Here is a 13963-nt window from a genome sequence, read left to right on the forward strand (position 1 = left end):
TACCGGCTACGAAAAAGTAAACATTGAATCTGGTCGGCTATTTGCGTAAGGGATGAAAGGTGTTAAAGTGAATATTAAAGAGATATTAAAGTCCATCTCAAATATAAGAAATTAAAATTGAAGTTTAATATTTGTAAATACTGAAGCTCAATATTTTAAAATGTTGGTGAAGTATGTAAGAAAAGTATTTCTATTGAAATGGCAATAGTTTTCACTAACTAATCTTTAGTTTTTTTCTTCAATTGACATTTATTCGGAAAATTTGTTTTATTTCAACAAAATATCGTCCAAATGTCTACATATTTTAGTTCTTGAGAGGTAAATTTGACTGAGAGTTGAATTTAGAATTTTTAACGCCTGACAGGTAAAAGATGAAGGGGTTAATTGACAAATATCATTATTAACTACTTGCCATTTTCTCCAATCTAAAAAGATAAATTGGTGGTTCTGTTTATCTCTTTATGAATTTTGATATTCTTTTGAAGAGGAAACTAGATAATAATGAATACTACCTTCGGTTCATTTTAATTGATATTTTTGTTATTTTTATACGTTTGAAAAGTTTATTTTTTTAATATTAATTAATAATAAAATTTACAATATTAATTTTATTTTATTTATTAAAATATAACAAATGCCCTTAGGAAATTAGTATAAAATAAAAGAAACCTTGAGCAGATTAATTTGACAGTGAGAATTGAATCTGAAAATTTGAGCTGAGTGGAGGGAAAGAGGAAGACTTTCATCGTTTACGAGGTCTTGTCCTCTTTCACTCATATAGCCTTTCTTTACTGACTCTTCTCCCATGCCAAAGCAGATTCACATTGAATTCCTCTATGTAATAAAGTAAGAAATCAATAACATTTCTTTTTCTTGTTGTCAACAATATTGTGATTATGCTTTTATTGAGCCGAGAGTCTATCGAAAACAATCACTTTATTTTCACAAGATAGATGTAAGATTTGTATACACATTATTTTTTTCTGACTCCACTTGTGAAAATACAGTCAAAATAGCACGTGCTAACCAATTTTTGGACTGGTAATTGAAAAATAGCCAGCATTTGCAAAGTCACTGAAAAATAGTCACTATTTTGCTGCAACACGGAAAATTCTAGCATAATATACTGGAGATTGATGCAACTATGTATGAACTTCCAACATATTATGCTGGAACTCCAATACACGAAAAGTTCCAGCATAATATACTGGAGATTGGAGCACATGTGTATGAACTTCCAGCATATTATGCTTGAAGTCCAGTATATTATGCTGGAATATTTTTCGGATTTTGAATAATGTTTTCGTTCAGATTTATCTTTACATGAAAAATAGCTAAATTTCGATTACTTTTAAAACTATGACCATTTTTCAATTACCACTAATATATCTGGCTATTTTTGAATTTCACCCGTAGTTTCATTGTTATTGTTGCTCCTAAGCTTTGCAATCTATTAAAGATAAATTGTTTCCTATCAAGATCTTTATTCCGAAAAGTTAAATTCAAGATTTCTATTTGAAATCGATAGGATCCTATTTATCCGATTCCGATTACAACTCTCGATTCAATGCCATTTCTTGATTCTTCTCAAAAAAAATAGCAAACAAAATTTCCTCCAAGATCTCTCTTTTTATGGTCTCCTTTTGCTAAATGACCAAACAATTCATCATTTCTTTTTCTGTTTTTTTGTCTTTTTCTAAATTATCTTCACGTGACCCTCTTTTCTTTCTTTCTTCCTCGAGACCCCCATACACTCCACTTCTCTACTAACCGAAAAAAAGTCCAACATCCTATGCACTCTGATAATATTACTAGTTTAAGAATCTGAACCCAAATCTAGATCATAAATTCAAGACTCTTTCTTTTACCCCCCAAGATTCAATCTTTTCTTCTTCTTCTTTGCTATTCTTCATTTGAATGACTTCAGTACCTAGTAGTAGTTCATCATCGTAATGCAATTTTTACCATTTTTGTCTGTCTTGTTTTTTCTTGTTAGCAATAAGACAACAGCAGCTCATATCTGCTCAAAACCATCAACTGAAGCTGAAATCTTATGTCCACCTTTTACTTCTTTTCCTACTTTTCCTTTTTCTTCATCTCCTGGTTGTGGTCACCCTTCTTTTCAAATCCAATGTTCACCTTCACATGCTCTCATTTCAATCAATAACTTCACTTTCTCTTTGCTCCATTTTGAGCTTAATTCCTCAACTCTTCTCCTTTCTCCACAAGAATCTGAGTTCAAGAATTGTTCTTTTTCAAGATCCATTTCACTTTCTGGTTCTCCATTTAAAGTCTCTGATTCTTCTTGTTCTAGGCTCTCTGCTTTAAAACCTTGTCCACCACCAAATCTCCCAAATTGCAGCCACTGTCCAATGCAATGTAAGCTAATCAAGAACCCACTTTCACTACTACATGAATGTGGTTCAAGACACCATTTTGACTCTGATGAAAGATGCCAAAGTGATATTCTTGGGTTTCTTGATGATTTCTTGAAAATGGGTATTGAAGTAGAATATGATGAGGATCAAGATTCTTACTTTTCTAGCTGCAAAACTTGTAGAGCTAATAATGGTGCTTGTGGATTCAACTCCTCACACCCCAAGAAACCATTTTTATGTTTTCCTTTATCTCTAGTTAGGTACTCACCTCCTTTGATTAGACAAAAAAGTGCTAATCATGTAGTTATGTTATCAATGCTCTTTCTACTTGTGTGTTTTTTAGTTGTTCTCTCAATTGGAACCTTTATTTTTCGTTCAAGAAAAAAGGGTTCAGGTTCTGAAGAAGATCCTACAATAATTTACCTTAGAAGGCATAGGTCTGCTAGTTTACTTCCACCAGTTTTCCCTTATGAAGAACTTGAAAACTCAACAAATCACTTTGACCCTAAGAGGAAATTAGGGGATGGTGGATTTGGTTCTGTGTTTTTAGGGAATCTTGAAGATGGTAGGCTTGTTGCTGTTAAGCATTTACATAAGCATTCTCCAGCTGGGGCTAAAGCTTTTTCAACAAAGTCATTCTGTAATGAAATCTTGATTTTGTCATCAATTAACCACCCAAATTTAGTCAAACTTCATGGCTATTGTAGTGATCCAAGAGGGTTACTTTTGGTTTATGACTATGTTCCAAATGGTACACTTGCTGACCATCTTCATGGAAACAAGAATTTGTACAAAAAGGGTTGTTTAACTTGGAGTTTAAGAGTTGATATTGCACTGCAAATAGCAATGGCAATTGAGTACTTGCATTTCTCTGTTGTTCCACCTATAGTACATAGAGATATTACATCAACCAACATTTTTGTTGAAAAAGATATGAGGGTAAAAGTTGGTGATTTTGGGCTTTCAAGACTCTTAGTATGTACTGATGCAACAGTGGCTTCTGGTGATTCTACTGGTGAAGTTTGGACAGGTCCACAAGGAACTCCTGGTTATTTGGATCCTGATTATCACAAGTCATTTAGACTGAATGAAAAGAGTGATATATATAGTTTTGGGGTTGTGTTGTTGGAATTAATAACAGGGATGAAAGCTGTGGACCAAAAGAGGGAGAAGAGGGAAATGGCATTGGCTGATATGGTAGTTTCAAGAATCCAAATGGGGTTGTTGCAGCAAGTTGTGGACCCTGTTTTGGTGGTGGATGGAGAAGCAATGGAAGGGGTTGGTGCGGTGGCGGAGCTCGCATTCCGGTGCGTAGCGGCCGATAAGGATGATCGGCCTGATTCAAGGGATGTGGTGGCAGAGTTGAGACGGATAAGGGGAAGGGCAAGAGGAGTTGGAAGTGGTGGTGGTGGTATATTGAGGACATCAAATTCTAGTAACATGGTAGTTCCTGATGGGCTAAGTCTAATCGACTAAGTCTTCATGTTTTGGTAGACAAAGTTAATCGGTACTTGTATTAATACACGTAGTGGGTTAGGTCTAATCGACTAAGTCTTTATGTTTTGGTAGACAAAGCTACTCGGTACTTGTATTGATACACGTAGTCTATATTTGATAGTATAGTCGCAATCTGTGCGATAATTGTACTGGTGGGAGGTAGTCGATATCTATAATAGAAGAGTCAAGTTGTGCATGATATTTGTGTTAATGAGAGGTACCAATTATCTCATTGAATAATCAGTTGTGCACAAGTTACTTGAGAAAAAAAAGGGTAAATGTGAATTACACATGTGTGTGAGGGGGGGGGGGGGGGGATTGAAAAGGTGTCAGGTGAAGTTTTGTTTGATTGTGGTAAAATGGAATGTGAATAGATCCCACTTTCTTTAGTGTTTGTTTCTTACATACACAACCCCTTGTGAATTTACTTTTTGCTTTTTGACTTTACCTTGATGATAATTGAGAAAGTTATTACTCCCAAAGCTCAAACTAGATCTTGTGATCTTGACTACTGTTTTGGACACTAAATTTGTGCATTATCAGATAATGCAAGAATTCTGAGAAAATAATGATAGCCCTTTTTCTCAATAGAGATCTTCTCATATCTAAAAATATAATTTTTTTATCCATTAGTTTTGGTTTAAATGTACAGAAGGAACTTAGTCTATCAGACACACTTTGACATGCAAGAAAGCTAACTTGAAAATACTTATATTAAACTATCAAAAAGAATAGCCTAGTGCACCAAGCATCTCGTTTTCGCGCAAGATTCGGAGAAGAACCGCACCCTAAAGGGTATAATGTAAACAACGTACCCTAATGCAAGCATTAGTGATTGGTTCTGCTATAGTATTTGATGCTCTTTTCATACCAAAATTGCAATAGTGACACTATTTTCATGTCCTTTTCAACTAAAAATTGGAGCCATCTAAGTTTTGAATATTTGGGAAACATGGATTTGACTTTTCCTGTTTACAAGTATGAGCAGGTCCAGAAAAAAGCAAATTATTCAGGCAAAAAGGAACAAGAAGTAATGTAAGGTCACCTCGTGAGTTAAAGAGTACAAAATTATGGGCTAATATGGCACAGAACTACTATACCATGTGCCATGTCATTACCATGTTAAATCTTGTATACACCGATAATGTAAAAAAAAAAAAAAAATCACATTGTAATAATTTCAGCTGAAATAACATGTTATTGTTTTGTTTTTCAAGTAACAATATCAAACTTGTTATGAAATTAATGTTGTAAGTTAAACTCAATTGATGATGTGAAACATACAATACACAAAACTTAAACTTCAGTCCATTTGTTTAGATTTCAGAGCTTACATCTTAACCTGCACGAGTGTCTCCAGCCTCCAACGATAAAATTGGCTCAGGGGACGCTGCTTTATTCATAAAATACAACAGGCAGAAAATATACATTTTAGCACTACTCAAATTCTAGAAAAGAGGAATACAAGAAGTGAAATATCACTTATATTAAGCCGCAGAAGAGTATTTTTTTGGATAGTCATCTTCCTTTGCTGGATTGACTAATCGAAGTATGCCGCTTCCAATGCCTGAGCTTTTTTGCCTGCATCTATTGCTTCCTGCTTTCTTGACATTGGATAACTTTTTTCCTGCACCAAAGAAGCAACAATAATACAAGATAATCCAATTTACTGCCTCTGATAATATAGTTCTCAATCTATATAGTACATGGGACTTGATAGTGGTAAGGTACTAAGACTTCAGGTCTAATTTTTAGACTCTAATATACTGGTAGAGGTCTGTGCCTGATCCTGTGACATCACAAGGTGGAATTTGAAAAGAAGTCCTCCAAAGGAAGTTGCACCTCTCACATTCGCAATTAAGACTGCAGCTATATCCCCATTTAATTTCATTTGATACACCTTTCGGCTGTTTTCATTCGAGCCGTGGAAATAGCCTCTTGCAAAAATGTAGGGTAAAGCTGCAAAAATAAACCTTTGTGGTCCGGCCCTTCCCCGAACTCCGCGCATAGCACGAGCTTAGTGCACCGGGCTATCCCTTTTATTACACCTAGGGTGTCAAATGGAAGGGTTGAGTTGATTTTGGGTGGGTCAAAATGGGATAAGTCAATAAATGGGCGGGTCAATACTTGACCTGCGATGAGGTGGGTCAAGATGAGCTAAAATTTGGGTTATAGCCCAATCCGTCCAACTCTTACCAAGCTTTAATTATTATGTCTTATTTTCTTATGAATTGTTTAATTACCAAATAAGTTTTTTTTTCTTTTGTTGTGGTAAAAAAAATTATTTTAAAGATATTTTGTCACAGTAAATCAGCCCAACTTTAGATGGGCTAAGTTCAACAAATGGGCAGGTCAATGACCGGCCAACCTTGGAGGGGTTGGGAGGGTCATATTTTTCTAGGCCAATTTTGACACCTCTAGATACACTGCAGGACTTCAACTGTTTTACCAATGAGACTAATCATGACTAGTGCTGGCAAATGGGCGGGTTGGATCAAATATGGGTTAGGAAAGAACTCAAGCCGCCCATCTTTTGTACGTATAAACTCACGGATAATACGGGTATCCATATTTTACCCCCATAATTTTTACAAGACTAAAATTACTATCGTGCAAAACGGAGTCTACACAGATAATGTCTTGTCACAAGAATTTTATAACCAAGAGGAACAACTACATGCTTAAACCTATAATGCCATATTTTTTTGACCAAATTAAACTAGGACCAAATACATCCAAATCAGACGAGAAAATGGTAAACAATAACAAAACATAGGAACATCGCTTAATGTTTACTTGGGCATCTGTACGCATTCATAACTAGTTTCACTTGAACCAAAAGGTCCAAAATACTAGCAAAGTATAATCACAACTTCATTCATTTTTAAACATTCTTACACAACCAAAATAATTACACTTTTCCTAAACTGAATCAACAAATACATAAATGGATTTGCTTTAATTCCTTGATGCAACTTCTGAATAAAAAGTCCTCAAAATTGAAACACATTCCACACAGAATATGTCAACAACAGTGTGCATTCTAGTCTTCATCATTCGCATACTTTCTCTCCCCCGGTATATTCACACAGCAATGCAAAGGACGAGGTAAAGTAAAGAGATTGTTTTCTTGACAAACAGTAGGAAAGCATTTAGACCAGTAAATAAAGGGTCAAAATGAATGTTCTTAAGTATGAATATATTTGGACCTAGATCTCAAGCTTATAATGTACATGGATTCACCTCTTGACAAAGGGGCACGTATATTGGAGATGCCACCAGAAGCCCAAACATGAAAGCAAATAATATGACACCATCCTGAAAATGATTCAAATTAAAATCATCCCTGCAAACAAACAGAGACAAGATAATGATAACTTTGAAGTCAAGCAAAAGTTAGGATGAAAGATTTCAAATCACACAAAATACGACAAGTAACCTGATAATTTATAGTAGATGCGTCATAAGCAAATAGTTTAGATTAAATCAAAGAAAAAAAACAATAAGGATGCACCATCATACACTCTTCTTTCACCAATTCTATCTTTATCAAACACAAAAGGCAAATCTTACCAACTATCTTTATCACTTTTAGGTCCAGACATAGAATGAGTACAAAGAATATTAAAATGGGTAAGGCAAAACTTGTAAAAAAATATTATCGGGGAATTCTCTAACAAACAAAACATTAACAAACAATGTGTTTCTTTTAAGTCTTTGAATTGGAAGTGATTTGAGCACAAATTCAGTGGAAATAATGAAGTACAACGTAGAATAACATCGGCAGACTGCTCACAAGGTCATGAGGATCTTGAAAAATGAAACACCTAAAGAATTATCAATGTGTGTTTAATTATATTTTCAAGATCCACATGACCTTCTGAGCAACACCTTGATGTTATTTTACGTCGCACTTCAATTATTTCTATAGAACTTGAGCTCAAACCACTCCCAATTGAATTGCTTAAAAGAAATACATCATTTGTTGATGTTTTGTCTGCTAAAGAATTCTCATATAATATTTTTTTAACAAGTTTTGTCTACCCATTTTGATATTCTTTGTACTCATCCCATGTTTGGACCAGAAAGTGGTAAAAATAGTTGAAAAGATTTAGCCTTTGTATTAGATAAAGTTAGAATTGATGCAAGCAGGGTGTAAGATGGTGCATCCTTATTGCTTTTTTTTTTCTTTGATCTACTCTGAACTATTTGCTTATGACGCATCTGCTGCGAATAATCAGGTTACTTGTCGTATTCTATGTAATTTGTAGTCTTTCCTCCCAGGTTCTGCTTAACTTTGAAGTTACATGAGCTTGTTTCTATTTGTTTGCAGGGGTGATTTTAATTTGAATTATTTTTATGATGCGTCATTTCATATTTTATGTTTGGGATTCTGGTGGCATCTCCAATATTTGAGCGCTTTGCCAAGAGTTGAATCTATGGACATTACAAGCTTGAGATCTAGGTCCAAACATATTTCATACTTGAGAACATTCACTCTGGTACTTTATTTACTGGTCTAAATTCTTTCCTAATATTAGTCAGAAAATAATCTCTTTACTTAACCTCTTCCTTTGCATTGCTGTGTGAATGTACTGGAGAGAAAGAAGAGCAAATGATGATGACTGGAATGCGCACTGTTATTGACGCATCAAACTTTTGTACCGTTAGAAACTTATCAGGACATTAATTATGGATTGTTGACGCATGGGATATTTTTATAGCTGGAATATGTGTATGTAGATACATATAATTGCATATGTACATGAAAGAACACTCTTTGTTGGTACATTATTCCACTTACCTTCATATTATTACATAAAATTACTGCAGAATTTGGAGAAACTAAAGTCAAACTAAACTGTAATTCCTCATCATCAATTTGTCTTGTTAAGGCATGTCAGAAAAAATTAAAGGTTTTATGTGAGGCAATTGACACTACTTGGATTAGGAGTGACAAAACCTAAGAGATGGCAGTGAAAAGTGCAGTTGTTCCTGAACAATCTATTCAGCTACGAAGCCAAAATTATGGAGCAGGGAGCTAAGACATACCAGGAGGCGCCATAAGAACGGGGTTCCTTCCCTCTTCTTTAGCTGCTTCTCTATCGCCTGAATAGCTGTGAGTTCCAAAATCGCAACTTAAGCATAAGTGACTACGACACTTTAAGTGTATATCAAAAGGTACTAATACAAAAAAAAAAAAAGGAAAAAAAACAAAACAAAAGGTGAGGTTCGGTGAAATGGTATACCTTTTGTAGCTTGACCACTGTTTAACAACATAGTGATCCAAACTTCATTGAAAACATCAAGCTGTTCGTCTGATGCTCCAATAATCTGTCACAAAGTATTATTTACTTATCATACATGAAATAACTAGAGATAATACTAAATAAACCATAGAATCCCCCCCCCCCCCTCCGCCATCTCCAAACTACCTTGTAGTTAATAGCATCAAATGTCTCGTCAAGAAATTCTAACGCCCGTTCATTTTCACCCTTGCCATATTCGAATAGAGCTTCTGCAAGCTAAAATAATATATAAGGAAAGATTAAAAAGTTAAAGTGAATGAAACAGTTTCTATCTATCATATATCAATCAAGCAACTAATAGATGCATCAATAATTCAAACTTGTGATGGACCGAGTCACTTTAAAAGGCCGAGTCATAAAACAGTACTAAAATCAATTGGAAAAACCTTCTGAAAATGAAAAGTCTATGCTATTGAAAGAGAAATGAAACTGCAAGGTATGAGTATATTTTCTCCAAAAAACTATACAGAAGTTGGTAAATACAAAAAAGAAAAAAGAAAAAGAAATGGACAAACCAGTATTGCTCGCTGCATATGTTGTCGTTTTTTCTTGGTCATTTTGGAAATTCTACAGGAGAAAAGAACAAACTTTCAAAGTGGTTGGACAGCCTGGTCTATGAATGAAAAGAATGGCTAAATTCGTTCTGACCTGGATTTCAAACCCTCAAGTAACTCTTCCGCTTTAGAAACTTTGCCTGTACAAGATAGGGCCCATACCACCAATACATCCAGGTGCCATTCAAGATACCAGAAAGCCTAATATAGAAGTTTTTCTTCCTTAATTTTATATTTGGTAAGGGGATAAGGGAGGGATTGTTCAAAAGCATGTAGTGATGCGTAACTTAAATCACAAACGGTCATTGCAGAAAAGCATAAATATAGGAAATTTGCTCCTACATTTCTTCATAAAGTCTTTGACTAGTTTAAGGTGCTAGCTTGTTTAGCTGATTTTCCACTTCTAATATAGGAAAGATCTACATAACTCCAACTAAAGTGCATACACATGCAATTATGGTATAACTTAAAAAGAGAAATTAACACGCTTTTGCACCTGAACTCACTTTATTTGTCAGACAATCAGCTAGGATCTTCAAACGATCCCCAAAGACATTAATCCCACCTCGTACATATACCCGGAGTAACAAACCAACAGCATTCAAGTACACCTGCATGTTTCCAAGAACACTGTTAACTCTCATCAAGTATTATTGAAAGAAGTTGTTTGACTACAAACCACTAACTTACTTCGGCTGGAGAGGCATCGCTTCTTTCCAACTCTTTCCAGATGTTCTGGTCATACACGTCTCTTACTTTTTCCATGGGAGAATGACCTTCCAAATAACAAAGTGCGACGTGCCACCAATTGTGTGTATACCTGCAAATATCCTAGTGGTTAGCTTTTAAAAATTACAACATAAAGCTGAACAAGTATCGGATTCTGTGCATACATAAAAGATGACAAAGAACTCCAGGTTCTTGAGCACTTCTCCATAAATTGTACTGCTTCTTTAAAACGACAATTGTACTGATAAACATGACAGAGCTGCAAGGGGATTGTCATGAGATAAGCAAAAAATATTATACTAGAATAGCACTGAATGAATAAATGAATTTCCTCCAGCCACCAACATATTTGCATGTATTTAGAAGATTTCTTTAGCCAATCCAACTAATATTAGCAGTTTTCACTAGCAGATATCCGCTAGAAGTAGAAAGGAAAGAGTAACTCACAGCATGATGTGTCCAGGCATCTTCACTATCAATCTCAAAGCCTTTGTTTGCAGCTTCTTCTGCATCTGTGTATCGACCAAGTTCTAATAGCGAAAAAGCGAGCATGCCATAAATGTAACTTTCTTGTTTATTTACTGATAGGACCTGTAGACCAAATTCAAAAAACCTGAATTCATTTATATGGAAATGACTACAATAGTCACTCCTATTAAATCTCTGGATATTATGTCACGCACAAGTTATTTATTTCTTTTATATTGCCTAGGAAATTAAGGAAGACGTCAAGGCGATATTCAATTATGAACCTGCTCAACAAGTTTCAGAGACAAATCAGGGCGACCCATGTAGAAACAAAGCACTTGAGCCCTTTTAAGAGAAACCAGATCTCTTGGGAAATCCTTAAGCAGCTGCAAATAGGTAATGAATTATCATTATCAATCAAGAGATTTTGCCAAAGATCATAAACACAAACTCATAAATGATGACACCGCCTATTATTCATCCCTGTCTGCTTTTTGTACTAGTCCATCTTATTGCATCCTTATGGTTTTAAGTAATATTTTCGCTAATTGCGCCACAGACCAACCCAATCAGATATGACATGTTATATTCAGATTCAATGAAGACCTAATGTCAATTCAACAGAGCATAAATTTTCAAGATTAAACTGAATTAGACTTACATGAATAGAAAAATTTGACACACACAGTTTTATTGAACATACTAGCAAATTGTAACTATTACAACTATCGATAATCAAAAGCTGATAAGACACAATAAATAAATATAAGCAGAAATGAATAAAACTTAAAAGTATCAAATCTATGAATAAAGAAGAACATTTCAAACAAGCAGCAAAAAAGAAAAAAATGAAAAAAAAACCAACCTTAAAGTGTAGTTCAACAGCCACATCATCATCTCTATTTGGTGAAATCAAACAATTGATTGCATCAAAAACCACTTTCTCATACAAGCTAGATTGTTCCTAAATAACAAACATTAACAAGACATAAGTAAAACCAAACTCCTAAAATACAAAACGATAAAATGAAAATAACCAAAATATGCCAAAAACAAAATTTAATAAAACTGTACAAGATAAGACTTGGCAGCTTCAAGAAGAGGCATAGCACGTGAAGAATCACCAGAGCTAAGATAATGAGCAGCTAAAATATTAGCCAAAACACAAGTTGGGTCTTGTTTTGGTGCTTCTAATATTACTGACCTCTCTCTTCCATAACTAAGTACCTGAGCTCAAGAAATCAAAGTTCAAATATAGTAAGAAATTACACTGACATTAACTCAATATCAACAAAAAAATCTAATCTTTTTATACTGATGCTGATAAAAATCAAATCTTTTTTGCTGAAACTGATAAAAATTAAGGAGATATGAAAAGGGTATGTACCTGATGATAATAAGAATTAATGGAAGAGATGCAAGAATCAGAATTGGTCTTTACTTCATAACCCCATTTATCTACTTTGAATCCTTCCATTTTCTAGGTTTTTTTCCTTTCAAACTTGGTCTGCAGCTGGTTCTTGAAAATGGGGTAATTGTTCTTTGCCTTCGGGAAAAGTTACAAGAAGGAGAGATATATATAGTAAACTTTTAAGAAGAAAAAGAAAAAAGAAAAATACTCCCTCCGTCTTAGATTATGTGTCGAGTTTCTGGAAATATTAATTAGATTCTACCCTTATTTATATTTTAAGATATAATCTCTTTTTATTAAATATTTATTCTATTTATGTATTATATCTACTTTTAAGATCAATTATCACTAAGGGTAAAAAAAAATCAATTTTATCATAAATTTCTAAAATGATAAATAATTTGAGATAACTATTTTTAGTAATCATAATTATTAATATGAGACGGAGGAAGTATATACTTTCCTATTTACTCTATGTACAACAATAGTCATGCCTCAATTTTAAATAAGTTGGGATTATATATATCTCATTTCTTTCTTTAAGTTTAACTGATATTATCATTATATTAAAATAAAATAAAAATAAAAACACCAAATAATATAAAAGCTTCTTAACCGGTTCCAAAAGAATATTACTCCTTTTGCCTTAATTTATGTCATCTTTTCTTATTTAAAAATAATTTATCATTAGTGTGTCTACTTTATCTTAATAAATTAATTTACAATCACATAAATATTTATATTTATTTTAGACTATAAACTTCAAAAGTCCTTCCTTTTTTTTTGTTTAAACTTCATCGTTACATAATTGTTTAAAAATAATTTAATTTTAATTTTAGTTTTGTTCATTTAATTTATATCCTCGCAAAAGTTGATGTAACTAATTTTCGCTCACAAATTTCAAAAATTAATTTTAATATAAATTTCATATCTCATCAGTTGTTGGTGAAGTTGTTGTTATTTAATTAGGAGGTCACGGGTACGAGCAGGGGAAATAACCTCTTATAAAAATACAGAATAAAGTTATATACAATAGACCTATATAATCCGGCCCTTCTTTGAATTCCGCACGTACCAAGAGTTTAGCTCACCGTGCTGCCTTTATAAAACATATACTAGTAAGTTAGACCAGAGTAGATAGTAAACGTGGAGGTGGGTGTTGGGAAAGGGACGAAATAAGTGTAGGAAGTGTAGATGGGTCCGAGGAAATATTTGCTGTCGAAATGCTGGTTATCTTGACTAGGATAGCATATCTCTAGCTTTTGATCTTTTGTTTGTTGAGTGACAGCTGCATATACCGCCTTTACTCTTTGGATCCAAACATTTATTACTAGTATTTATCATATGATGAAATATATCTTATTCAAACTAGTTTGATAATAAAAGGTAGAGTAGCAATTGTTAATGTTGGCAAGGCTTTGTGTTAAGAGAGCGTTCAAAAATGGATACTACTACTATTTAACTGTTTAAGCATAATAATATTAGTACCCGCGCAATGCCCGTTAATAGTAAGAAAAATATATCATAATAAATTTTATATATCAAAATAACAAATATGTAAAATTATCACTATTGAGTTTTAAAGCTCAATTATTTGTCTGCTTGTATTGTGTTTAA

At 33.7% G+C, this 13963-nt stretch overlaps 2 protein-coding genes across 4 annotated transcripts; one reads left to right on the forward strand and one right to left on the reverse strand.

Moving 5' to 3' along the window:
• The first annotated feature begins 1536 nt into the window (after window positions 1-1536).
• On the forward strand, window positions 1537-4071 carry LOC109218622 (LEAF RUST 10 DISEASE-RESISTANCE LOCUS RECEPTOR-LIKE PROTEIN KINASE-like 1.5). The gene has a single exon (XM_019382998.1). It carries the CDS (start codon window positions 1953-1955, stop codon window positions 3852-3854), a length of 1902 nt encoding a protein of 633 aa, XP_019238543.1. The 5' UTR covers window positions 1537-1952; the 3' UTR covers window positions 3855-4071.
• Window positions 4072-5097: 1026 nt separating this feature from the next.
• LOC109218621 (tetratricopeptide repeat protein 38) lies at window positions 5098-12499 on the reverse strand. 3 transcript variants are annotated; one of them, XM_019382995.1, is made up of 14 exons: window positions 12323-12499; window positions 12010-12162; window positions 11801-11899; window positions 11220-11321; window positions 10915-11058; window positions 10632-10726; window positions 10429-10558; window positions 10245-10349; window positions 9833-9939; window positions 9700-9751; window positions 9311-9400; window positions 9125-9209; window positions 8928-8992; window positions 5098-5502 (listed from the first exon to the last, which is right to left on the reverse strand). In XM_019382995.1, the coding sequence occupies exons 1-14, from the start codon at window positions 12410-12412 to the stop codon at window positions 5416-5418; spliced, it is 1404 nt and encodes a 467-aa protein (XP_019238540.1). In that variant the 5' UTR covers window positions 12413-12499; the 3' UTR covers window positions 5098-5415. The 3 variants fall into 3 exon arrangements, with proteins under 3 accessions (XP_019238540.1, XP_019238542.1, XP_019238541.1); XM_019382997.1 differs by lacking the exons at window positions 9700-9751; window positions 9833-9939; XM_019382996.1 differs by lacking the exons at window positions 9700-9751; window positions 9833-9939 and having other exon boundaries at window positions 9311-9393; window positions 10235-10349.
• Window positions 12500-13963: the final 1464 nt, after the last annotated feature.

The sequence above is a fragment of the Nicotiana attenuata genome, unplaced genomic scaffold, assembly GCF_001879085.1.
Source record: "Nicotiana attenuata strain UT unplaced genomic scaffold, NIATTr2, whole genome shotgun sequence".
Lineage (NCBI taxonomy): Eukaryota > Viridiplantae > Streptophyta > Magnoliopsida > Solanales > Solanaceae > Nicotiana > Nicotiana attenuata.

What these genes read in the sequence shown, in the direction of transcription:
- LOC109218622 (XM_019382998.1), top strand. Translation starts at nt 1,953, where the DNA reads ATGCAATTTTTACCATTTTTGTCTGTCTTGTTTTTTCTTGTTAGCAAT.
- LOC109218621 (XM_019382995.1), bottom strand. Translation starts at nt 12,412, where the DNA reads ATGGAAGGATTCAAAGTAGATAAATGGGGTTATGAAGTAAAGACCAAT. An exon ending in TTAATTCTTATTATCATCAG is followed by an intron (nt 12,163 to 12,322) that starts GTACATACCCTT and finishes TCTTGAGCTCAG; the next exon opens with GTACTTAGTTATGGAAGAGA. An exon ending in CAGTGGTCAAGCTACAAAAG is followed by an intron (nt 8,993 to 9,124) that starts GTATACCATTTC and finishes TGGAACTCACAG; the next exon opens with CTATTCAGGCGATAGAGAAG.